The sequence below is a fragment of the Papio anubis genome, chromosome 4, assembly GCF_008728515.1.
Source record: "Papio anubis isolate 15944 chromosome 4, Panubis1.0, whole genome shotgun sequence".
Classification (NCBI taxonomy): Eukaryota; Metazoa; Chordata; class Mammalia; order Primates; family Cercopithecidae; genus Papio; species Papio anubis.
Window position 1 is genome coordinate 126,495,893 of NC_044979.1, and position 27,486 is coordinate 126,523,378.

The 27,486-nt window shown below is 41.5% G+C and overlaps 1 protein-coding gene across 1 annotated transcript in view; it reads right to left on the reverse strand.

Annotated features, from left to right (window-relative positions):
• The window catches only part of LOC101016147 (zinc finger protein 273), a 35,568-nt gene extending 14,405 nt beyond the window's left edge, over positions 1-21,163 (reverse strand). Inside the window, exons 1-3 of the mRNA XM_009202896.4 lie at positions 20,676-21,163; positions 5,030-5,156; positions 4,428-4,523 (exon numbers count right to left, since the gene is read on the reverse strand). Coding sequence (XP_009201160.3) covers positions 4,428-4,523; positions 5,030-5,156; positions 20,676-20,885 — 433 coding nt within the window. The 5' untranslated portion in view covers positions 20,886-21,163. The remainder of the gene's footprint in view (positions 1-4,427; positions 4,524-5,029; positions 5,157-20,675) is intronic.
• Positions 21,164-27,486: the final 6,323 nt, after the last annotated feature.

The following is a 27,486-nucleotide window of genomic DNA, read 5'->3' on the forward strand; positions in this document are numbered from 1 at the left end:
CTCCAGCCTGGGTGACAAAGTGAGATCATCTCAAAAAAAAAAAAAAAAAAAACACCAAACAACAACAACAACAAAATATACATTGTTAAAACACATGGTGAAAAGAAGACTATTTATGACTATTCACTGATGAAACAACCATTGAAAATCATCTAAGAAGAATATATACAAGATAAGCCATGACCAAAATTATATCATGATTTATAGACAATAACACACATATATATAATCTTATTGTGATAGACATGACTAACTTATCTCAATTAAACCTCACATTGTCTTAAAGTATACAAACAGAATTGCAAATTGTCTAAAATTATATGTAAGTAAAAAACAAAAAACACAATACACTGATGTTAAGAAACCTACAGGCTGGGCGCGGTGGCTCAAGCCTGTAATCCCAGCACTTTGGGAGGCCGAGACGGGTGGATCACGAGGTCAGGAGATCGAGACCATCCTGGCTAACACGGTGAAACCCCGTCTCTACTAAAAATACAAAAAACTAGCCGGGCGAGGTGGCGGGCGCCTGTAGTCCCAGCTACTCCGGAGGCTGAGGCAGGAGAATGGCGGGAACCCTGGAGGCGGAGCTTGCAGTGAGCTGAGATCCGGCCACTGCACTCCAGCCCGGGCTACAGAGCAAAACTCCTCTCAAAAAAAAAAAAGAAACCTACAATAAAATAACACTAATCTGGAATGGCAACAATAATAGAAAATGTTTACTCGTAAACTATGGTATGCAACATTGATGTACCATTAAAAAAGAATTTATCAGCCAGGCGTGGTGGCTCACACCTGTAATCCCAGCACTTTGGGAGGCCAAGGCAGGCGGATCACAAGGTCAGGAGTTCAAGACCAGCCTGACCAACGTGGTGAAATCTCGTCTCTACTAAAAGTACACTGGGCATGGTGGCAGGTGCCTGAATCCCAGCTACTCAGGAGGCTGAGGCAGGAGAATCGCTTAAACCCAGGAAGTGGAGGTTGCAGTGAGCTGAGATCGTGGCATTGCACTCCAGCCTGGGACACAAGAGCTAAAAATTCTACCTCAAAGAAAAATAAAATAAAATAAAATAACAGAAAAATTTGAACTAGCACATAGAAAGTAAACTATACAGGGAGAGTGACATCAGTAAGATGCAAAAATAAAAGATGCCCTATTCGTTTATCCCCTCACAAGAAAATTTGTCAGCCATCCCTGACAAAAATGCCTCTATGAGAGAATCAGGCATCATGGCTCACACCTGTAAGGACAGCTACACGGTACACTAAGGTTGGAGAATCGCTTCAGGCAGGAATTTTAAGACCAGCCTGGGTTATGTAGCAACACTCCATCTTCAAAATAAACTCCTTTAAAGAATCTTTGAGATCCAGGGAGGAAGTTATGAAACTCTGCTAAAGTCCAAGATTGAGGAGTGTTTTTTCCAGGAGGCAGGCCCTCATTCAGGAGGCAAACTACAGGACCCCTGTTCTTGGCTGCAGACCATGAAGTGGCCCTCCCAACTTGGTCTCACTGCGAATTCTGAACTTACTCTGCAATGATCCCAAACTCCTCCCAGCCACAGTCTGGGAGAGGGCCTGCCCTTCCAGAGGCTTGGAGGAAGACACACATTTATAGCCATGTGGACAGGCCTGCAGACCTTGGGTTTTACTATGGTCCCTGAAGCAGTTCAATGACTCAGTTCCAGCTCCCTTGAGCTACAGCTCATGGCCAGTTCTGCCTACATAGAAATCCACACAGTGACCTGGGAAAATCCTCTCTGGTACTCAGTGAAATCCAGACTCATCCATATCCTAATAAAAGGCCCACCATATATAGACCCAACTGCAAAAACCTGCCCTGGTGTATTCTCCACAAAGCAAAGTCCTGAAAGATTCAGTCTGTCCAAAAATATAATGGGAATTACAACTACCCAAGCTCCTTGTAACAGCCAACTAAAGGTGGACCCTAGAGCAGACCCAGCATCCTTGTGAGCAAGCTACCTCTCCACTACAAACCCAGAGGGCAACCCATCACTCTGGGGGCCAACATAAAGAGATCTTTACCCCCTGAAACCAGGTTATAAAAACTTAAAGAGGTGTTTGTTTCTTTCAAATTCACAGACACCAATGCAAAACTATATTGTGCCACTGTCAATTGCTTCTATTTTAACATAGCACTGGAAGTATGTATTAGAATAATTAGTTCAAAAAAAAAAAAAAAAAAGAGGCTGGGCGTGGTGGCTCACACCTATAATCCCAGCACTTTGGGAGGCCGAGGCGGGTGGATCACAAGATAGAGACCATTCTGGCTAACATGGTGAAACCCTGTCTCTACTAAAAATAGCAAAAACTAGCCGGGCGTGGTGGCGGGCGCCTGTAGTCCCAGCTACTCAGGAAGCTGAGGCAGGAGAATGGCATGAACCCGGGAGGCGGAGCTTGCAGTGAGCCTAGATCGCAGCACTGCACTCCAGCCTGGGCAACAGAGCAGACGCCATCTCCAAAAACAAAAAACAAAAAAAAAAAAGAAAGAAAAATAGCCATTGAAATTGAGGACAAGGCCGGGCGCGGTGGCTCAAGCCTGTAATCCTAGCACTTTGGGAGGCCAAGACGGGCGGATCACAAGGTCAGGAGATCGAGACCATCCTGGCTAACACGGTGAAACCCCGTCTCTACTAAAAAGTACAAAAAACTAGCCGGGCGAGGTGGCGAGCGCCTGTAGTCCCAGCTACTCGGGAGGCTGAGCCAGGAGAATGGCATAAACCCGGGAGGCAGAGCTTGCAGTGAGCAGAGATCCGGCCACTGCACTCCAGCCTGGGTGACAGAGCGAGACTCCATCTCAAAAAAAAAAAAAAAAAAAGAAATTGAGGACAAATAAGTAAAAAGTTGCCGTTGCTGTTGTAAATCATATGATCTTATCTTTTAAAAACCACAACTAGTACATGAAAACCTGTTTAAACTAATAAATACACTGAGTAAATTAGCAAAATGTAAAATTAACATATGTTATGGTTTCATACACTTAAACTATCTGGTAAAATAGAGGAAGAAAACAATCTTATTTACATTAGCATTAAATCATAAATTTCTGAGAAGAAATTTAACCAAGCTGGTAAAAAATCTTTTTTGACAGTTCTGCTCTGTTGCCCAGGCTGAAGTGCAGTGGGGTGATCTCAGCTCACTGTAACCTCCGCCTCCCAGGTTCAGGTGATTGTCCTTCCTCAGCCTCCCAAGTAGCTGGTACACACCACCATGTCCAGCTTATTTTTTGTATTTTTAGTAAAGACGGGGTTTTGCCTTGTTGGCAAGACCAATCTCGAACTCCTGACCTCAAGTGATCCACCCGCCTCAGCCTCCCAATATGCTGAGATTACAGATGTGAGCAGCCATACCCAGCCTAAAAAATCTTCACAATGAAAGATATATCAATGAAAAAAATTAAGACACAAATAAACTTAAAAATATTTTACATATATGGATTCAAAGAATAAATACTGTTAAAGTGTCATTTATCCAAAGTGACCTACAGATTTAATAAACTTCCTATCAAAATTGCAATGGTATTTTATTTACAGTAATGGAAAATACAATCCTAAAATTTACATGAAACCACAATAAACTTTTAATAGCCCAAGCAATCTTGAGGAAAAAGAACAAAGTAGAAGGTCATCATACTTCATAATTTCAAACTATATTTCAAGGCCATAGTAATAAAAACAGGATTTTATGTGCAGAAAAATTAAGAAAAACCCAATGTAATAGAAACTACTCCCACATATTTCAGACATGATGCAAAAAGAGAACTTGAAAAATAGTTTAACATAGTTTCTCAAAATTATGCAGATATCTGTGTGTCCCCAAAAACAATGGAAAAGCAGTAAGATTGTGCAGTCTCCTATATGCCATGAAGAGGACTTTAGCTTTCACCATAAACTTGAAGGAAAAATCACTGAAGGGAAAGTAGAATCCTTAGAGAATTTAAAAGCATAGACAGAATATGCTCCTATGTGAGAGCAAAAGAAAAAAAAAACCAGTTCCCCAGAAACAACTTCTTTTGAACACAGTTTCCCAAATCACATCTTTTTTTTTTTTGAGATGGAGTCTCACTCTGTCGCCAGGCTGGAGTGCAGTGGCACAATCTTGGCTCACTGCAACCTCTGCTTCCCTGGTTCAAGTGATTTTCCTGCACCAGCCTTCCGAGTAGCTGGAACTACAGGCACATGCCACCATGCCCAACTAATTTTTGCATTTTTAGTAGAGACAGGGTTTCACCATGTTGGTCAGAATGCTCTCAATCTCTTGACCTCGTGATCCCCCCCGCCTCCCAAAATGTTGAGATTACAGATATGAGCTACCGCGCCTGGCCCAAATCACATTTTAAGAACTGGCTTTCTCCTTGACCTTTAGACCTGTCATCTGTGTCATCTGTTATATTCACTGTCACTCTCACCTACCTGGGGGTTTGGCTACCATCGCATGTCTCTTCATATTGCAGGGCTCTTTTCCTTGCTCCAGACAAATGATCAGGTCTGGCTTGGAGACAGCAATACCTGTTTTATTAAAAATGAGTAACATGAATCTTGCTCATATTCTCCCATTATCAACCTAGTAATGTGCTCAGTAAAGAGGATGTAATTATTCTAGTAAACTAATCCCAAAATATCTAATAACATAAATTTCTAAATATTTAGAAAATATTTTAAATTTGTATGTTCTTAATTTCACTACTCAGTACTACTGCATCATTGGTGGTGGCAATTAGATTTTAAGGTGTAGGCAACTTTTATGCCACTAAATTTTTGGAATTATCATTAATCTAGAGTGAAGGATACAGAGTAGCTCAGGAATGAGGAAAGTTCAGGTCAAGATGAATCATCTTGAAGAGATTCATTTCTAAATGAACAAATCCCCAGGATTTTCTTGAAAACAGGGATCTAAAACTTATTTATGCAACAGGGATCTAAAACTTATTTATGCAAAGCACAAATTTCCAAAAAAAACCTTCTACAGAAAGGAGAAATGAAACCTTTAAATTAGGTATTAAAATTATCCTCACCCAGGAAGACCAGGTTTCTGTAGTTATCTAACATCACATTCCTATACAAATTCTGCTGTGAAGTGTCCAGGCATTGCCACTCCTCCAGAGAGAATTCTATGGCCACATCCCTAAATGTCAGTGGTCCCTGAAAAACACACACACACACAAACATATTTACCAACTTGCCCTGGACAGAATTTTTAATTTGACTCAAGGTGGAATGGGAAAGTAAAGAGAACTGGTTTTTACTTATAGGAGTGACTAAAATTATCCAATAAAATAATTTTCAAAACAGAAATATTCTCAAATGTATTCTCCAACTCTGAGAAAAGAGTGGCAGAAGATCCACAATAGCAGTTTATATATGATACTTTTCTAGATAATAAAGTATAGAATGACACTAACACAAACATGTACATTTGTGCGTGCTATATTTACATCATACAGAATGAGCTGTGTATATTTTTCAGATAGAAAGAAATGTTGTGTTACAAGCTAGCTTTAAAATTTTAGTGTGTACAATAATAAACTGGAGATCTTGTTATGCAGATTTTCTTTCCAGAGGATCTGGAATAAAGTTTGAGTTTCCAAATTTTTAACAAGCTCACCAGTAATGCCAATGTTTTTGGCCCAAGAAGAATATTTTGTCAAACATCCAGTAAGTGGAAGAGCCTGTGTTTTTCCCAGATTTTCTGGCCTGTAAACAAAGATGAGAGCCTTTATTTTCCAAAGACAAATATATACAAAGGAAACCTAAGAAACAAGGGCAGCTTCCAGATTAAATGTGATGGTTTACGCACATCAGCTGCATAAAGATACTTAATAAAGAAGAGAAAAATAACTCTATAGTAAGAAAAATAAATCTGTCAGGGAGCTCTTTTATTTTACTATACATAAGTTCTGGGTTACATGTTCTGTTACATAGGTATACCAAAGGAATCACTAACGTCAACTGAACTAGCACAAATTTGTATGATGTGCTGAGGCACACAGAAAAACACAGCATCGCTGCTTCAACATTGCCCCTTGCAAAAGCAAATTATAGTCTGAATGTAACCATACATAAACATCAGTTTTATGCCCTCTTTAAGATACAGATAACTCTTACGTTGTTATTTTGTGTGTGTGGTTTTGTTTTTGTTTTTGGAGACAGTTTTGTTCCCTTGCCCAGGCTAGAGTGCAATGGTGTAATCTTGGCTCAGTGCAACCTCCGCCTCCCTGATTCAAGCGATTCTCCTGCTTCAGTCTCCCAAGTACCTGGGATTACAGGAGCCGGCCACCATGACCAGCTGATTTTTTTTTTTTTTTTTTTTTTTTTTTTGGTAAAGATGGAGTTTCACCATGTTGGCCAGCCTGGTCTCGAACTCCTGTCCACCTCAGCCTCCCAAAGTGGATGGGATTATAGGCGTTAGCCACGTACCTGGCTTATGTTGTTATTTTTAATAGTAATTTTAAGTAGTCTTTAACACCATAGAGAGTATTTTCTCCTAATATATTTTTTTTGGAGACACAGTCTCACTCTGTTGCCCAGGCTGGAGTGCAGTGATGCAATCTCTGATCCCTACAACCTCTGCCTCTCAGGCCCAAGCGATTCTCCTGCCTCAGTCTCCCTAGTAGCTGGGACTACAAGCATGCGCCACCACACTCAGCTAATTTGTGTGTTTTTAGGATAGATGAGGTTTCACCATGTTGGCCAGGCTGGTCATGAACTCCTGGTCTCAGGTGATTTGCCCACCTCAACCTCCCAAAGTGCTGGGGTTACAGGCGTGAGCCCCCATGTTTGGCCATCTCTGAGTAAATTTATTTTTAGAACTTTTTGGGTAATAAATGTTATCCTGTTTAAATAAGCATTTTGTTAATTCTGTTTTGCATAGAGCTGATGGAGAACACAAATGGAACCCCAACATTACATGTTCTCCATATTTACAAATGACCCCAGCTTGTTGGGAACAGGCCCCCCAAAATCTGGCCATAAACTGGCCATAAACAAAATCTCTGCAGCACTGTGACATGTTCATGATGGCCACGACGCCCACGCTGGAAGGTTGTGGGTTTACCGGAATGAATATCTGGCCCACCCAGGGTGGAAAACCGCTTAAAGGAGTTCTTAAACCACAAACAATGGCATGAGTGATCTGTGCCTTAAGGATGTACTCCTGCTGCAGATAACTAGCCCAACCCATCCCTTTATTTCAACCCATCCCTTTATTTCCCATAAGGAATACTTTTAGTTAATCTATAATCTATAGAAACAATGCTTATCACTGGCTTGCTGTCAATAAATACATGGGTAAATCTCTGTTTGAGGCTCTAAGCTGTGAAGGCTGTGAGACCCCTGATTTTCCACTCCACACCTCTATATTTCTGTGTGTGTGTCTTTAATTCCTCTAGCGCCGCTGGGTTAGGGTCTCCCCAACCAAGCTGGTCTCGGCACCAGCTTTTCCCCAACAGGAATTTTGAGTATCCACAGCCACAAAGGAAACATTTTTAATGTTGCATATCGCAAATTCATGGTGAGAATTCTGCATGGAATATAAGAAGCCATGATGTAGAGAAAGTACAATAGGCTCTGGTATATAGGAAAGGAGTATTTTTCAGAGACCCTTGACTATCATAAGAACTTTTTAAAGTAGTTAAAATAAACTTATTTGGGAAGAAAACTGCAAGTAGAGAAGCAAAGGTTCACAAGTACTAAACGCATGGCATTCCAGGAGGAAGAGTGGGCATGATCTGAGACATGTTTAGCTAAGGGAAAAAAAGGCCATTTTTTCCTCTTTTCTCCTCCTTCTCTGGGATTCCTTCTCAGATGAGATTCTCTGGACAAATTACACCTGCATCTTGAGAATATGCCTTTGAAGTGTCAGCACCACCTGTTTACCTGCTAGCACCACACCTACAGGCAGATGACAAGAAAAAGTCCAAAACAGATAAAGTCCACCCATTTCTGTTCTTTATAACAGCAAAGATTCAGGAACAATGAGCTGCTCCACAGAGATAAAAATAAAGTTTCTCTTTCTCTGTTCTCAGGTGCCCTCCCTTGCCACAGACACCAGCAATTTCTGCTACAGTAATGGCAATATGGGCTGCACTGTCCTGTTCCTACCAAATTCAAACAGAACTGGCCCTGTGACCACCCTTTAGTACAAAGGCAGAAATTAATTCTTATGAATGTATTTTGAACCCCTCATAGCTGATTCTGTTCTCACTCTAGAATCACCTGAGGCACTCATTAGGTTGGTGTGAAAGTAATTGTCGTTGCTGCCAATTTCCTTTTAATGGCAAGGAAAAAGAAATAAAAATAATAAGTAATAATAATAGTTGTTCATTTGTTTTTTTAACAGCAGAAGCAGACCAGGTGCAGTGGTTCATGCCTATAATCCCAACACTTTGGGAGGCCAAGGCGAGTGGATCACCTGAGGTCAGGAGTTCAAGACCAGCCTGACCAACATGGCCAAACCCCATCTCTACTTAAAAAAAAAAAATTACCAGGACATTGTGGTGCATGCCTGTAATCCCAGCTACTGGGTAGGCTGAGGCAGAAGAATTGCTTGAACCCAGGAGGCGGAGGTTGAAGTGAGACAAGATCGAGCCATTGCACTCCAGCCTGGGCGACAACAAAAATCTGTCTCAAAAACAAAAAAAGGCGAAAACAACAATTACTTTTGTACCAATCTAATAATTAAAACAACATGGATGCTTCCACCAAGGACATTAAACAGAACTTGCGGAAAGGGCACAAGTAAAAAGATTTCTGCAAATTGGCCATGTAATCCTCATTAGGCCATGTAATCCTGAGTTGATAACCACTTAACTAAGCATTGCTTCTCAGACTTTAACGAGCTTATAAATCACTTGGTGATTTTGGCCCCATTCTATGTAATGTGATTCTGCAGGTTTGGAAAGGGACCATGAATGGGAGTTTTAAACAAGTCCTTGTCAATGCTGATGTTGCTCCCCTTAGGCTCATTATTAGCACTAGTTAGAGGAAGCAGGCACAGCAAAGTGTAGCTTATACTCAGCACTCTTGTCACAACACAAATGAAGACAATCCATCTCCACCCTAAAGTATCTTCTTTGCTGTCTCTTTAAAGTTTACAGATGAAATAGAAGGCAGCAATGTCTGAATAAGTCTGCATTTGGAAAACAGCACATACACATGTACACTGCAATGTTTATTAAGCAGACACTGCATTCACTGTATTCTCACTCTCAAGAGTATGTTACACAGCGCTTCACTGGGAATAACACATTATGTGATTGAATCCTCATAACACCCTGGGAGCTAGCACTAAATGTTCAGTAATTCCCAGGATTTAGATGAAGGACCCAGTATTTTTATTTCTTCTTCTGTTTCTCTGTCATTGATTTTTTTTAAAATGTACAGAATAAAAACAAAATACAGACAGATGAGAGAGACACAGAAAGGAAAATTTCAATGTAGTTTAAAGGAATTTTTATTGTGTTTATATTTAGTTTTTTGTGATTTGTGAAACAACCACTGCATCTGCAGGAATAGAAAACAAGTTGCTGGCCGGGTGCGGTGGCTCAGGCCTGTAATCCCAGCACTTTGGGAGGTCAAGGCAGGTGGGTGGAACACCTGAGGTCAGGAGTTCGAGACCAGCCTGGCCAACAGGGCGAAACCTCATCTCTACTAAAAATACAAATATTAGCTGGGCATGGTGGTGTATACCTGTAGTCCCAGCTACTCGGGAGGCTAAAACAAGAGAATCGCATGAACCCACGAGGCGGAGGTTGCAGTGAGCCAAGATCACACCACTGCACTCCAGCCTGGGTGACACAGAGCGAGACTGTCTCAAAAAAAAAAAAAAAAACTAAAATGAACCCTGAGTCAAAAAGAAAAACAAAGGATTTAGCTGTTCATATGATTTACATACATTTCAAAAAAGCAGAAAAATATCTACATATAATCTAAATGCTTTAAGAAAACAGAGAAGAGCAAAATATTCTCCCTTATTTTCAGGAAACAGAGTAATAAAGTCTCTTATTTCTAATTTATATTTTCTCCTACAACAGCCAGGCCTCTGGACATACTCTTGAACTCTTGGACATCTGAACTCAGTAGATAACTGGATTCTGGCATCTAAGCAGTAACCTTGGGCACACTGTGTGCACTTTAAAGAATGTTTATGGGGGCGAGGGAAAAACAGAAGAAAAGAGGTGTTATTCATGAGTGCATATGAATAAAGCAAGTTCTTGGAAACCTATGAAGAGACTTCGATTCTAGCACAGTAATAGTGGGAGATAACAACACCCCACAGACACTATTAGACAGATTATTGAGGCAGGAAATTAACAAAGATATTAGGACCTAAACTCAATACTTGGTCAAATAATCCTAATAGAAATTACAGAACTCTCCATCTTAAAACAACATAAATGGTCCGGCATGGTGACTCACGCCTGTAATCCCAATACTTTGGGAGGCCGAGGCAGGCGAATCACCTCAGATCTATTCAAGACCAGCCTGGCCAACATGGTGAAACCATGTCGACTCTACTAAAATTACGAAAATTAACTGAGTATGGTGGTGGGCACCTGTGATTCCCAGCTACTAGGTAGGCTGAGACATAAAAATCACTGGAACCTGGAAGGCGGAGTTTACAGTGAGCCATACAATTACATGGAACTTAACCCGCACTTGAATGATTATTTGGGTAAATAATGGAATTGAGACAGGAATAAAGAAGTTTTTTGAAACAAATGAGAGAGCAAAAATACAACACACCAGTATCCCTGGAACACAGCTGAGGCAGTGTTAAGAGGGAAATTTATGCCATTAAATGCTCACATCGAAAAGTTAGAAAGATCTAGATTTAACAACCTAATATCACAAATAAAAGAATGAGAGAAGCAAGAGCAGATCAACCCCTAAAGTAGCAGAAGACAAGAAAAAACTAAAATCAGATGTGAACGGAAGGAGATCTATACATAAAAAAAACTACAAAATATTAAGAAATTCAGAAGTTAAATCTTTGAAAAAATTAATAAAATAATAGCTAGATTAATGAAGAAGATTCAAATAAATCCAATTAGAAATGACAAAATGAACATTACCACTGAATGTACAAAAATACAAATAACTTGGCCAGGCACAGTGGCTCACGCCTGTAATCCCAGCACTTTGGGAGGCCAAGGACGGTAGATCACCTGAGGTTGGGAGTTTGAGACCAGCCTGGCTTGGCCAACATGATAAACCCCATCTCTGCTAAAAATACAAATATTAGCTGGGTGTGGTGACGCACATCTGTAATCCTAGCTACTCGGGAGGCTGAGGCAGGAGAATCGCTTAAACCTGGGACGTGGAGGTTGCAGCGAGTCGAGATCTTGCCATTGCACTCCAGCCTGGGCGACAGAGCAAGACTCCATATTAAAAAAATAAATAAACAAATAAATAAATAAATAAATAACCTGAAATCTACTATGAACACAAACTAGAAAATCTAGAAAAAAATGAAAATTTATGGAAAAATACATCCTCCCAAGACTGAACAAAAAAGGAATCAAATCCCTGAACAGACCAATAACAAGCTCTAAAATTTAATTAGTAATAAACAGCCTACCAACCAAAAAAAAAAAAAAAAAAAAAAAAAGTCTCGGACCAGACAGATTCACTGCTGAATTCTACCAGATGTACGCAAAAGAGCCGGTACCATTCCTACAAAAACTATTCCAAAAAAATTGAGAAGAAACTCCTCCCCAACTCATGATATAAGAACAACATTATTTGGAAACCAAAACCTGGTAGAGATATAATAAAAAATAGAAAATTTTATTTAGCCCAACATCCTTGATGAATATTGATGAAAAATTCAACAAATACTGGCAAACCAAATCCAGCAGTACATCAAAAAGCTAGTTTGGCCAGGCACGGTGGCCTGTAATCCCAGCACTTTGGGAGGCTGAGGCGGGTGGATCACCTCAGGTCAGGAGTTTGAGACTAGCCTGACCAACATGGAGAAACCCTGTATCCACTAAAAATACAAAATTAGCCGGGCATGGTGGCGCATCCCTGTAATCCCAGCTATTTGGGAGGCTGGGGCAGGAGAATCATTTGAACCCAGGAGCAAAGGCTGCAGTGAGCTGAGATCATGCCATTGCAACAAGAGTGAAACTCCATCTCAAAAAAAAAAAAGCTAGTTCACTATAATCAAGTAGGCTTTGTCTTTAAAATGCAAAGTTGGTTCAACAAACACAAATCAATAAATGTTATTTATCACATAAACAAAACTAAAGACAAAACCCACAAGATTATCTCAACAGATGCAGAAAAAGCTTCTGATAAAATTTAACTTACTTAATATAAAAAACCTTCAACAAACTAGGCATTAAAGGTACATACTTTAGCCTAGCATACTTTAACCTAGCGGTGGCTCACTCACACCTGTAATCCAGCACTTTGGGAGGTCGAGGCGGGCAGATCACGAGGTCAGGAGATCGAGACCACCATGGCTAACACGGTGAAACCCCCTCTCTACTAAAAATACAAAACAAAGTTAGCCGGGCATGGTGGTAGATGCCTGTAGTCCCAGCTACTAGGGAGGCTGAAGCAGTAGAATGGCGTGAACCCAGGAGGCGGAGCTTGCAGTGAGCTGAGATCACACCACTGCACTCCAGCCTGGGCAACAGAGCAAGATTCCATCTGGTGGGGCGGGGGAGAAGGTACATACTTCAAAGTAATGAGTTATCTATGACAAACCCACAGTCAACATATTGAATGGACACAAGCTGGAGGAATTCCTCCTTGAAAACTGCCAAAATACAAGGATGCCTTCTCTCACCACTCTGATTTAACACAGAATTCTAAGTCCCGGCCAGAGCAGTCAGGCAATTGAAAAAAAAAAAAAAAAAGGCATCCAAACAGGAAGATAGAAAGTCAAACTATCCCTGTTTCTAGATGACATGATTCTATACCTAGAAAACCCTGTATTCTCTACAGAAAAGCACTTTAAAATGACAACTTCAGCAAAGTTTCAGGATACAAAATAAATGTACAAAAATCAGTAGCATCTCTGGTACATCAAAAACATCCAGGCCAAAAGCCAAATCAAAAATAATTCCATTCACAATTTCCACAAAAAATAATAAAAAATCTAGGGATACAGCTAACCAGGGCAAGAATTACAAGACACTGCTTAAAGAAGTCAGAGATGACACAAATGGAAAATCATTGAATGCTGACAGACAGAAAAGACTGGTATCATTGAAATGGCCATACTGCCCAAAGAAATTTACAGATTTAAGGCTGGGCATGGTGGCTCACGCCTGTAATCCCAGGAGTTTGAAACCAATCTGGCCAACATGGCAAAACCCCATCTCTACTAAAAATACAAAAATTAGCTGGGCGTGGTGGTGCGCGTCTGTAATCCCAGCTACTTAGGAGGCTGAGGCTGGAGAATTGTTTGAACCTAGGAGGTGGAGGTTGCAGTGAGTCGAGATTACGCCATTGCACTCCAGCCTGGGTGACAAGAGCAAAACTTCGTCTCAAAATAAATAAATAAATAAATAAAAATGGACAGATTTAATGCTATTTTATCAAACTACCAAAAAGCTTAACAGAAAAAAAACTATTTTAAAATTCATATGAAACAAAAACAAACAAACAAACAAAACTCGAATAGCCAGGGCAATCTTAAGCAAAAAGAACAAAGCTGGAGTCATTACATCACCCAACTTCAAACTATAGTACCAGGCTGCAGTTACCAAAGCAGCATGGTACTGGTACCAAAAAAAAAAAAAAAAAAAAAAAACACACACCAGGCTCATAGACCAATGCAACAGGATAGAGAGCCCGGAAATAATGCCACACACCTATAACTACCTGATCTTCTACAAAGCTGACAAGAGGAATGTGGGAAGAATTCCCTAGTTAGTGGTGCTGGAATAACTAGCTAGCACTATGTGTAAGATTGAAACTGGACCCCTTCCTTACACTACATACAAAAGTCAACTCAAGATAAATTAGAGAGTTAAATTTGAAACTTAAAATTAAACAAAAGCCCTGGAATATAACCTAGGAAAGACCATTCTAGACATAGGAACTGGCAAATATTTTATTATGAAGACACCAAAAGCAATTACAACAAAAGCAAAAATGGACAAATGAGACCTAATTAAACTAAAGGGCTTCTTCACACCAAAGGAAACTATCAACAGAGTAAAAAGACAACCTACAGAATAATAGAAAATATTTGCAAACTATGCTTCTGCCAAATGTCTAATATCCAAAATTGATAAAGAACTTAAGCAGGTTTACAAAAAAAAAAAACTAAGTAGGAAAAAAGCATGAAGAGATGTTCTTCAAGAGAAGAAAATACATGTGGCTAACAAGCGTATTAAAAAATGCTCATTATTAATCATTAGAGAAATGTAAAGAAAAACCACAGTGAGATACAATCTCACACCAGTCAGAATGGCTATCACTAAAAAGTCAAAAAACAAAAACAAAAAACAAAAAACACAATGCTTGCAAGGCTGCAAATAAAAAAAAAGAATACTTATATACTGTTAGTGGGAGTATAAATTAGTTCAACCACTGTGAAAGCAGTGTGATGATTTCTCAAAGAACTAAAATCAAAATTACCATTTGATTCAGCAACCTGGATACCCAAAAAATACCCTATATACCCCCTAAAATATAAATTATTCTATTTTAAAGACACATGCACATGCATGTTCCTTGCAGCACTATTCACAATAGTACTTGTGAGCAAAGACATGGAAGCAACCTAAATGTCTATCAATAGTAGACTGGATAAAGAAAACATTATGGCTGGACGCGGTGGCTCACACCTATAATCCTGGCACTTTGGGAGGCCAAGGTGGGCAGATCACTTAAAGTCAGGAGTTCAAGACCAGCCTGGCCAACAGGTTGAAACCCCGTCTCTACTAAAAAATACGAAAAAAATTAGCCAGGCATGGTGGTGCATGCCTGTAATCCTAGCTGCTTGGGAGGCTGAGGCAGGAGAGTCGCTCAAACCTGGATGGTGGAGGCTGCAGTGAGCCAATATCGCACCGCTGCACTCCAGTCTGGGTGACAGAGGGAGACTGTGAAAGAGAAAAAAAGAAGAAAACATATTATCGGGTGCAGTGGCTCACGCCTATAATCCCAGCACACTGGGAGGCCAAGGCAGTTGGATTGCCTGAGGTCAGTAGTTTGAAACTAGCCCAGGACAACGTGGCAAAACCCCGCACCTGCAAAAAATACAAAAAGAAAAACTAGCGAGGTGTGGTGGCATATGCCTGTAGTCCCAGCTACTTTGGGGGCTGAGGTAGGAGGATTGCTTCAGCCCAGGATATTGACGCTGCAGTCAGCCAAGATCACACCACTGTACTCCAGCCTGGGCAACAGAATATCCTGTCTCCAAAATAAAACAGAAGATTTAATAAAAACAAAATATGATATATAAACATCATGAAATACTATGTGGCCCTAAAAAAATAATAAGGTTATGTCCTCTGCAGCAACATGGTTTGAGCTGGAGACCATCATCTTTAGCAAACTAATGCAGAAATGGAAAACCAAATACATGTTCTCATTTATAAGTAAGTGCTAAATAATAAGAACACATGGCACCTTGGGAGGCAGAGTCCAGCAGATCAGTTGAGGTCAGGAGTTTGAGACCAGCCTGGTTAACATGATGAAACCCTGTCACTATTTTTAAAAATAAATAAATTAGCCACGCATGGTGGCAGGTGCCTGTAATTTCAGCTACTCGGGAGGCTGAGGCAGGAGAATCACTTGAACCTGGCAGGCAGAGGTTGCAGTAAGATCATGCCACTGAACTGTAGCCTGAGTAAGAGAGCAAGACTCCATCTCAAAACAAACAAACAAACAAACAAAAACACATGGACACAAAGCAGGGAACAACAAACACAGAGGCCAAATTGAGGGTGGGGGGTGAGAGAACAAAGAGGATCAGAAAAAGTACCTATTTGGTGCTATGCTTACTAACTCAGTGACAAAATAATCTGCACACCAAAGCCTCACGACACAATTTTACCTATATAACAAATCGGCACGTGTACCACGAACCAAATGTAAAAGTTAAAAGGAAAAAAAATCCATGAGTGGAGAATAGTACAATGTAGGTGGAAGGATTTGTTTGTGCTATCAGATAGTGGCCCAGGGGGGCTGTACTCTGATTTGTGTCCATGCAGGCAGACGAGATTATGAACAGGTGGTGCAGAACTGTTGGTTGGTGGAGAAAGCAGGTTGCCGCTGCAGATTCAGTGTACGGGGGTGGGGATATGCCCAGAGACATGTAGACACTTTTGTGGATTTTTGGCAAAAAATAGCAGGATCAAAAATGCTATGGTGAAATTCCTGAGGGCGGTGCCTAGTCCTGGGAGGGGTGTGGACACATCAATGTCTAGTGGGTATGTTTGAGAGTGGATGGAAATCCTGTGGTGGCAGCTGTGGAAAAAAGGGGTCCGTTATCACAGCTCATTTCCTCTAAGTTTTCAGTTCTTGCTCACCTTGGGAGGAGACCTGGAATCACAGGACAACGGGCAGTGTGACAGCCTGTGTATAGGAGAGCAGAGCCTCCCATTCCCACATACCCAGAGTTCCATTCCAGGCCAGGATTCTGTGATATCTCTTCTCTGGTACCAAATCTCTAGAGTTTGTTGAATACCAAGCAATTCTCTAACACCAACTAATTGTCTAACATCTGAATTCTGACACCACCCGGGGTCAGCACAGACCCTGATTCAGGGCTCAGTCCCACAACACTATCCTCACTGCAGATGCCAGTCACAAATTCCATAGGCCCATCTATACACTGGGGGGTTACTGTTTAAAAATCTGGGACTCCCATAACCTCCCTCAAGTTCAGTAATTTGATAGAGCTACTCACAGAATTCAGCAAACACTGTAGTTATGTTGACCAGTTTATTATAAAAGACACAACACAGGAAAACTCAAATGGAAGAAATAGGACCAAGAAAAGAGGTGGGGAAAGATGAAGCACATAGATAATCCTGGTAAATAGCTGTGATTAATAAAATTATCCATCCTTTTTGTTCTCCAGGAACAGTTTACGGAAAGACAGTAATGGGAAACACACTTCCCATTATGACTTAAGATGGTGCTCTCTTTTCTTACTTACCACATAACCAAACACAGACTCCACATTTTCTTTTCTCATTAAAAAACAAACGACAACAACAGAAAAAAACAGCTGAATTGGTCTCAGTGGCTAAGAAAAAATACTTCTTAATCAAACTTTACTTAAGTTTATCTTCTTCCCACAGGTTCAGAACTTTGAGCTACCCTCAGTCTGAGCCAACATACACCATTTTATGTCCCAGCTAAGAACACACTGACTTCAGAGTAAAACATTCTCTGATATAAAATCTAATTTTCCCACCCTCTATTTGCCATCTCCTCCCACCTTCTTTCTAATCTTGTCTGCCTAAACTTTGCAATCCGTAAAGATCTTATAGTTGGTACTTTGCCTGTTGCAATACTCCTTTGGAATTCAAATTTTTTTTGTACATAAATATAACTTTGTTTTATTTTATAAAGTCTAGAAACTACCTTAAAACAGTAACAACTTCATCTTCAATAAGACCCTCCCAATCCCCTTCCATCTTAACCTTAACTGCATCTGCCTGTGGGTCCCCAGCTTTCCAGGGCTCTGTAGCTTCTCTCAGTATAAAGGCTTCTTCCATGGCTGGGGTGAGCAGGCTGGGACATCTGCAGGGGAGGCTCTCCAGAAAAAACCTAACTGGGCCTTTAATGAGCTCCTTTTGCAGGCTCCATATTAGCCTTAGCTTGGAGTCACTGGGCTGAAGCTTTAATTTCCATGTCAGAGGTATTCACTTGGTTTCTGAAAGTGTTTAAAAAAATCCAGCAAAATTACTTAAACACAGTGATCATATAAGGGGAAGACATTTTAAGGTGTTTACATTTTATACCTCAACAAGAAAAGCAAAAGTATCTATTCCTTTTAGATGATAAACATGTTATTTTATAATTTTTATTAAAAATCATGTAGTAAACAATTAGTCATATGGGAACACTTGTGGGAGGTACCAAGTTTTACCATATAATTCAGCATTAAACTCAGAAATCAAGATAACAGGACACAGACCAGAGATATTCACTGTCACAAATGTACCCTGCATGTACGAACTGATGTTTTCACAAATGTAAGTAACTCACCAATCATCTACTACATACTCTTGTGGAAAAGTATTTATTTTCTACAGCCAAAATTAAAAAGAGATTCTCCCTATTTTTTTCCTTGGTAGCATTCTAAAAGCCAAGACTTGGAATTCTGTTTGATCTCACCTATAAAAGACACACCTGAGAAAATCCTTAAACTCATTCTGGGAAAGAAAAAGATAAATGATAATTTTTAACAAATGGACTATATAATTAGATATTTCTCTCCCTGAAACTCACTTTTAAAAAAATTTTTACCTTTCAAGTTATACTAATAAAATGCAATTTACAGTAAAAAACTGAAGTCAAAAAAAGTGAACAAATTTTTCAAGATTATAAACCCCCATAGAGTGGCAGTGCTGATTAGAAAACTGATGTGTTTGACTTCTGTCAAGTCAGGACATGATCACTTGATTCTCCCAACCCATCCTGCTAAGTGCTCAATGACCGCCCTGTTCGGAGACACTATACCTCAGTTACTGCTCCAGATGCATTTTAGTTTGCAAGTTCTTGCACCATCTCACTGGAGTAAGTTTGTTTAGTTTTTTTTTTTTGGTACACTATTTTAAGGCCAGTACGGCCAACATGGTGAAACCTCGTCTCTACAAAAAACACAAAAATTAGCCAGGTGTGTCAGCGTGCACTTGTAATCCCAGCTACTTGGCAGGCTGAAACTAGAGAATCGCTTGAACCTGGGAGGCAGAGGTTGCAGTGAGCCACAATCACCCCACTGCACTCCAGCCTGGGTGACAGAGTGAGACGGTCTCAAAAAAAAAAAAAAAAAAAAAAGTGCACCAGGAGATGCCTGTCAGCCTCATGACATCCATCTGCTCTTTGGAGAAGCTACACTCCATACATGAGACTGTCCTATGGGAGAAAATGACCCAGGAGCTGATATTCACTAAACATTCTAGCAGACATAGGGATTGTGGGTATCTTGGTTTATCCCCAGACAGTACTAAAACTCAAAACCAGGAAAATGCTGAGGAGTGGCTGAGGAAACATCACTGCATAAAGTTTCCAAAGGGAAACCTTGACCCAAAAACATTCTGATAAGATCTCTGTGCCTAGGGAAGATTTTTTTAAAAAGAGGCGCATACATTTTTTACAACACAGTGTCAGGGGGTGATTCTTTGCTTTCTTCTCCTGGGAAATATTTTCTAACAGAAAAAAATTTTTCTAAAGTGCTATCCAATGCTTTGTCAAAAAATGATTAATTAAAATACAGTATCTAAAATGTACACTAAAATACTGTGAATTAGGATGAGGAAGTTGGCATTTCGGAATGTCAGAACTGGAAATTTGGTATTTTACTGCAAGTCAGAGTTAAGCTGGAGGAATTGGGGGTGGGGAGTAGTCTTGAGATTCTGCTTGGGCCACATGTGAAAAATTCAGGGGAAAATCTGTCCCCTGTGGAGTGTGAACATAATTAAGTAGCAGGCAATCAGATTGAGGTAGCTCCAGTCCCAGGGTCCCCATTTAAAAAAAAATTTAACTCAAATTCGCCGGGCGCAGTGGCTCACGCCTGTAATCCTAGCACTTTGGGAGGCGGAGGCCGGTGGATTGCCTGAGCTCAGGAGTTCGAGACCAGCTTGGGCAACACAGTGAAACCCAGTTTCTACTAAAATACAAAACAATTAACTGGGCGTTGCGGCGTGCGCCTGTAATCCCAGTTAGTTGGGAGGCTTAGGCAGGAGAATCGTATGAACCCGGGAGGCGCTGGTTGCAGTGAGCCGAGATCGCGCCATTGCACTACAGCCTGAGCGACAGTGTCAGACTCCGTCTCAGAAAGAAATGGGGAAAAAAAAATCTAACTCAAACTTTTTGTAAATTACAACATTGGGGGAAACAAAATTCAGGCTTAACCAACCATAAACTACCAATTAACCTCTGATGACATAACCAGGAAATGTTCACCCTGATTTTACAAATTAAGAAACTACATAACGGTACCTAACCAACTACTGGTTTTCTTCATCATACACCTTATAAAAGTCTTTCCTTCAAGCCCCTCCCATGGACCACAAACTACAAACCACAACTGGGTGCTCCATAATTTGTGAACGACTGTCTGATTAAATTCTTTAATATTTTCGGGGTGACTTCCATACATTTTAATAGAAAAAAGGAGGGTCTGGGAACCCCACGAACCAAAGCTCTTCCTATTCATGAACCCTGCACCCTGAGTCATCGGGGAGACATGCGGCGCTGCGGGTGCAGAGCTGCCCAGAGAGGGTTCCAGGCCAGGGCACGGTCACTGCACAGGGACGAGACAGGACGCCCGGGGTCCCGGCTGCCAGCCCAGCAGCCATCTTATGACTGAAGGGGACTGAGGGCCGAGCTGCGCCAAGGACAACTCCCGGGCGCGGATTTTGGAGTCGACTGCAGGGCAGCCGGAGTCTCGCCACCGCCACTTCCCACCAGTTCCAACCAGCCCCTCCCCCTCTCTCGGGATCTGGGACCCGGCACTCTCACCATTTCCAGGCTTCCAGGGAGTCCTGGCGTCTTAGCGGTGGATGTCCCAATACCTGCAGGTAACGGGGCCACAGAGGCTGAACCTCTAGGAGCAGAGGACACAGAGCAAAGAAGACGAGACCCGGAGCTCCGGAGCTCCGGCTGAGGCAGGAGACAAAGGCCCCGCCAATTCCCGGAAGCCGTCCTGTCCGCTCCAGCTGCGTGCCTCATTGGACGGGTCCCAGCCCAGCGTCTCTGATTGGATGATGTTTAAGGACCCGCCCCCTCAGGCCCTGAATGGCAGAAGATGTGCTCAGTTGCCGGGCTGAAAGAAGATAGAATGAAACCTAAGCTGCAGGCTTTTCAATCAGGGCTTCCTCCCTGAACTGAGCCAGGCCCACCCACAGGGTATTTGCATTTAACCTTGTGTATAAGGTCATATGCATTTGTATTAATAAATAGTATATTGTGTGAAAGAAAAATAAATTTTGGGGCTCCAAAATCACTAAGCTATAGGGAAAAGTCAAGCTGGGAACTGCTTAGGCAAACCTGCCTCCCATTCTATTCAAAGTCACCCCTCTGCTCACTGAAATGACTGCATATCTGATTGCCTCCTTTTCTGAGGCTAATCAGGAACTCAGAAGAATGCAACCATTTGTTTTTTATCTACCTAGGACCTGGAAGCCCCCTCCCCATGTCCAGTTTTCTTTCTTTTTCTTTTTCTCTCTCTCTCTCTCTGTCTCTTTCGGAGTCTCGCTCTGTCTCCCAGGCTGGAGTGCAGTGGCACGATCCGATCTCCGCTCACTGCAACTTCCACCTCCGTGGTTCAAGCGATTCTCCTGCCTCAGCCTCCAGAGTAGCTGGCTAATTTTTCTTTTAGTAAACTGCTAGGATTACAGGCGTGAGCCACCGCGCCCGACCCAGAGGTAGTTTTTTTTGAGACGGAGTTTCACTTGCATGATCTGGGATTTTACCATGTTGGCCAGGCTGGTCTTGAACTCCTGATCTCAGGTGATCCACCCGCCTCGGCTTCCCAAAGTACTGGGATTACAGGCGTGAGCCACCGCGCCTGGCCTCAAATTAAACTTTCGAAATTAACTGAGATCTGTCTCAGATATTTGAAGTTCACAATTATATGGCTATTAACAAATGGAAAAAATATAATAACATTATTTAACAATTTCAGATTTTACGACCTTCCTAGCTTCTGGTCCTTTAAGCAGACAGCCTGAGATTTTAAAACGGAGGCAATCCTCTGAAACAAAATGTAAGTCACATGTGAATTTTAAACATTCTAGTAGCCAAACTTAAAAAAAAAAAAACGAAGAAACAAGTGGAATTTATTGTAACAATTTCATCTTTATATACTCTAGTTCTAGAATTCAAATATTCTAATATTCAAAATATTATTTTAATATGTGAGCAGTATGTAATTTTTCATGTAATATATTATTGTATATAATATAAAATATAATAATATATAATATTATCTATAATATTATACATGACCTCAAGTGATCCACCCGCCTTGGCCTCCCAAAGTAGTGCTAGGATTACAGGCATGAGCCACCGCGCCCGACCCAGAGGTACTTTTTTTTGAGACGGAGTTTCACTCGCGTGATCTGGGCTCACCACAACCTCCACCTCCGGGTTCAAGCGATTCTCCTACCTCAGCCCCCCGAGTAGTTGAGATTACAGGCATACGCCACCATGCCCGGCTAATTTTGTATTTTTAGTAGAGACGGGGTTTCTCCATATTGGTCAGGCTGATCTCAAACTCCCAACCTCATGTGATCCGCCCGCCTCAGCCTCCCAAAGTGCTGGGATTACAAGTGCTTTTAAGAGAAAGAGACAGATACGTCATAGGAGGATCTCATGGCAGAGAAAAGAAAGAGGGGACCGGGCGCGGTGGCTCACGCCTGTAATCCCAGCACTTTGGGAGACCAAGGCGGGCGGATCACGAGGTCAGGAGATCGAGATCATCCCATCCCGGCTCACACAGTGAAACCCCGTCTCTACTAAAAATACAAAAAACTAGCCGGGCGTGATGGCGGGCGCCTGTAGTCCCAGCTACTCGGGAGACTGAGGCAGGAGAACGGCGTGACCCTGGGAAGCGGAGCTTGCAGTGAACCGAGATCGCGCCACTGCACTCCAGCCTGGGCGACAGAGCGAGACTCCGTCTCAAAAAAAAAAAAAGAAAGAAAGAGGGTCTAACTTATGGAAGAAATAATCACCTATCATCTGGAATAGCATAAGACAAGCAAAAGAGGTCACAACATGACTACATCAATGAGAAGAAAAAGGCAACCTGGCTGAAAGGACTCATTGGCATCATGAAGCTACATTTAGTAAGCCGAGGTGAATGGTCAGCCTCTGGGATACCAACAGTCTACCAAGAAGACTGAACTCATTCTAATAAAATCAGCATGTCTGCACCATTCTGGTGGAATAGGGTTACAGTATCCTTACAGAAGCCCCATAAAGACCAGTGGGTACCCTCCTAGAATTGAAGTTATGAAAAAGCATACCAGTGCCGGTCACGGTGGCTCATGCCTGTAATCCTAGCACTTTGGGAGGCTGAGGCGGGTGATCACCTGAGGTCAGGAGTTCGAGACCAGCCTGGCCAACATGGTGAAACCTCATCTCTACTAAAAATACAAAAATTAGCCGGTGTGGTGGTGTGCGCTTGTAGTCCCAGCAACTCGGGAGGCTAAGGTATAAGAATCGCTTGAACCCGGGAGGCAGAGGCTGCAATAAGCCAAGATGGAGCCACTGCACTCCAGCCTGGGAGACAGATCAAGACTCTGTCTCCAAAAAATAAAAGCATACCAGCTTGGTGCCTTGGCTCATGGCTATAATCCTCGTGGCATCGTGGCATGGAAAACTAGAACATGGACACACACACAGTTAGGTTCAGAGTGGAACTTTATAGGCAAAAGAGAGAAAAGAGCTCTCTGCCACAGAGAGGGTTCTTGGAGAAGTGGGTTGCCGGTTTCTGGGTGAAATGCAAGGTGCTTTATAGATGATCTTGAGAAGTTAATGCCTGATTTACGTAGGGTATGAAATATTGATTGGATTAGGTGCGCCATTTGTATACAGTGCAAAAAACTGGTTAGGACTAGTTGTGCTATTTGCATAGGTGTGAAAATCTGGCCACCCCCACCCTAATTTTTTATTATGCAGATAGGTTCTCTGCCTGACCAGCAGCCATATTGTCTATTTCTTTAACGTAGGCATGATGAGGAAAGGGAGGACGGAGCCTCCATGTCGAACATATCTGGCTCTCAGGTAACCCTTTTCTATTGGCACAGCTTCTGGCATTCACTAGTTAGTGCAAGGTTCCGGTTTGCTTATCCATGTTTGCAGCTCAATTTTTCAGGCTGCTTTTGGTTAAAAGGGAAACCTTGCCAGGGACTCTTTTACCCTTGCTATCTGCCCAAACAATTTCTTTCTATCTCCTGTACCACTAGCATTTTGGGAGTTTGAGGTGGATGGATCCCTTGAGCCCAGGAGTTTGAAACCAACCTGGGCAATATGACAAAACACCATCTCTACTAAAAGTACAAAAATCGCCCGACATGGTGGCACAAGGCTGTATTCCCAGCTACTCAGGAGTCTGAGGTGGGAGGATCACTTGAGCCTAGAAAATGGAAGTTGCAGTGAGCTGAGATTTCACAACTGCACTCCAGCCTGGGTGACAGAAAGACTCGAGCTCAAAACAAACAAAAAAAGAAAAGAAAAGAAAAGAAAGGAAAAAGCATAAAGCATACCTAATCATCATTTGTTTTCACAGTTTAAAAACCTTGAAACCAGACCGGGTATGGTGGCTCATCCCAGCACTTTGGGAGGCCGAGGCAGGCCGATCACATGAGGTTGTGAGTTGGACACCAGCCTGACCAACATGGAGGAACCCCATCCCTACTAAAAATACAAAATTAGCCAGGCTTGGTGGCGCATGCCTGTAATCCCAGCTACTTAGGAGACTGAGGCAGGAGAATCGCTTGAACCCGGGAGGCAGAGGTTGCTGTGAGCCAAGATCACGCCATTGCACTCCAGCCTGAGCAACAAGAGCAAAATTCTGTCTCAAAAAATAAAAAAAAAAAAAACCTTGAAATTACATTGAACTTCTGCTGATTTTAGAGAATTCTGCTATACTGTACTACAATACTGAACTTTAAACACCTTCCTTAATAGAAATATATATATATTTTTATGATGGAGTCTCATTTTATCTCCCAGTCTGGAGTGCAGTGGCAAGATCTTGGCTCAGTTCAACATTTGTCTCCCAGTTTCAAGCAATTCTCTTGCCTCAGCCTTCCAAATAGCTGGGATTACAGGTACACACCACCACACCTGGCTAATTATTGTATTTTTAGTAGAGATGGGATTTCACCATGTAGGCATGGCTGGTCTGGGACTCCTGACCTCACATGATCCACTTGCCTTGGCCTCTCAAAGTGTTGGGATTACAGGTGTGAGCCACCGTGCCTGATATAATATTTCCTGAATGCATAAATAGTTACGTAGATAGTTTATCTTAGATTAACATGATAAAAGTAACAATTAAAGACAACATTTTAAGTGGGATAAAATTAACCAAAACCACCTTTTTTTCAATGGCTTGGCATAATTGCCATGTTTTCTGAAATGACAGATTACTAACAAGAAGCAAAGACAAGATTTTTGCTTTGCTCAGTTGTTAAGTTTTGGATCTTTTGAAATCTAAAATTCTGGCTAAACAATTTGAAGGGAGAATTCTTTAGGTGGTTTCCTAGGGTTTCCAAGGCAATACAAGAAGAATTTTGATAGGCAGGAAAATGCATGCTATATACACATATTCTTCTTCTCTGATTTGCTTTCATATTTGAAAATTGAAAATTGAAAATCTAGTCTCTTAGAGTAAGTTAACAAAAGATTTATTTTTCAGCAAAGCAAATAATTGTAGAAAACTGATGGGGAACAAATGCCATTAGCTGCCAAAAACAGTATGACCAGATTCAGTGAGTATCTAGCCCTGCAAATGACAGTCCAGTTAGTTACATTAAGACCCCAAAGATGCATGTGGACAGCATTTCCATGCAGTGTGGTGCACCTCCACTGGGCACCTTCTTCTGCCTGTTTACAGAGATGCCGATTTCCCCTGAGTGACTCAATGTGAATACTAGAAACTGAGAGTGCTGTGTTCAGAGGGTTTACACATGGTTAACACACTTTAACTATATTATAATAAAATTTGATGTATCCAACTCTGCCTCAGAAAGGCTTTTAGTAAAAGATTGTTTATTTATAGTACTCAATCTGGATTCAGGAAAAATTATAATATTCCAGGTAAGTCACAGACACTTAAATGTCAACCCAATTCCATAAAACACACTTGAATGAGATAGTCTTCTTAGCGAAAAATTTTATCAGTAATAACAGTGTTCAGCACGTGAGTACTACTGAAATGAGTGCTCTTCATTGTCATCATTAAAACGGCAATAGCAACACCTGCTTTCCTGTCACCAGCTGGCTTGCTTTTCATTGGTGTAAAGTGAAGAAGGTGTTGAAACAGAGAAGAAAGGTGATAGAAATTGAATACTTATATAAAATACAAGTTTTAATAAAAAGTAGCATTTGATGTACAACTACAGGTAAGACTTGTATTAAGTCATAATGTTGTCCTATTGACAGAATAACTTTATTCACAATATTCTTATTTCAAACAATATTCCTTTTTTGGCTACATATATGCCAGCCTTTTGGTGAAATATTACCTGAGCTCAATAGAAATCAACAAAATGAGGCCGGGCGCGGTGGCTCACGCCTGTAATCCCAGCAGTTTGAGAGGCCGAGGCGGGCATATTATGAGGTCAGGAGATTGAGACCATCCTGGCTAACACGGTGAAACCTCGTCTCTACTAAAAACAAAAAATTAGCCAGGCGTGGTGGCAGGCACCTGTAGTCACAGCTGCTCGGGAGGCTGAGACGGAAGACTGGCGTGAACCCAGGAGGCGGAGCTTGAAGTGAAAGGAGATCGCCCCCTGCACTCCAGACTGGGCGACAAAGCGAAACTCCATCTCAAAAAAAAAAAAAAAAAAGAGAAAAAGAAATCAACAAAATGAATCTTTATTTTACCAGAAGCACTTTGGTATTGATGCATATGCTTATTTTGCTTAAAATACATTAGCTTTTTGGCTGGGCACGGTGGCTCAGGCCTGTAATTCCAGCACTTTGGGAGGCCGAGGCGGGTGGATCACGAGGTCAGGAGATCGAGACCATCCTGGCTAACACGGTGAAATCCCGTCTCTACTACAAAAAATTAGCTGGGCGTGATGGCGGGCGCCTGTAGTCCCAGCTACTCGGGAGGCTGAGGCAGGGGAAAGGCGTGAACCTGGGAGGCGGAGCTTGCAGTGAGCTGAGATCTCACCACTGCACTCCAGCCTGGGCGACACAGCAAGACTCCATCTCAAAAAAAAAAAAAAAAAAAAGAAAAGCTTTTTATGAGAGACACACTTTTCTTTCAGTGATTTCTGTACTGCTGAGAAATGGTTGTTCTACCAGGAAACTGCTATTCTCAGCTCTACCAACATTGACTAAGAGTGAGTGAAAGTGATGTGTGGATAAGAAGCAAATGTGTCTTCTCTTCATCTCTTTTTTAATGTATTCACTGAAGAAAAAGAAGAATGCAGATAGATGAAAAATAATATGATTCCTGAAAGATCATGAAGTCCTCTTAACATGAAAAAAACAAAAAACTAAACAAAACAAAACAACGAAAAAATGAAAAAAAACCACAGGGGATAGTGATGCGAGCAGAAAATATATTATTTTTCTAAGCCTCTGAAATTTC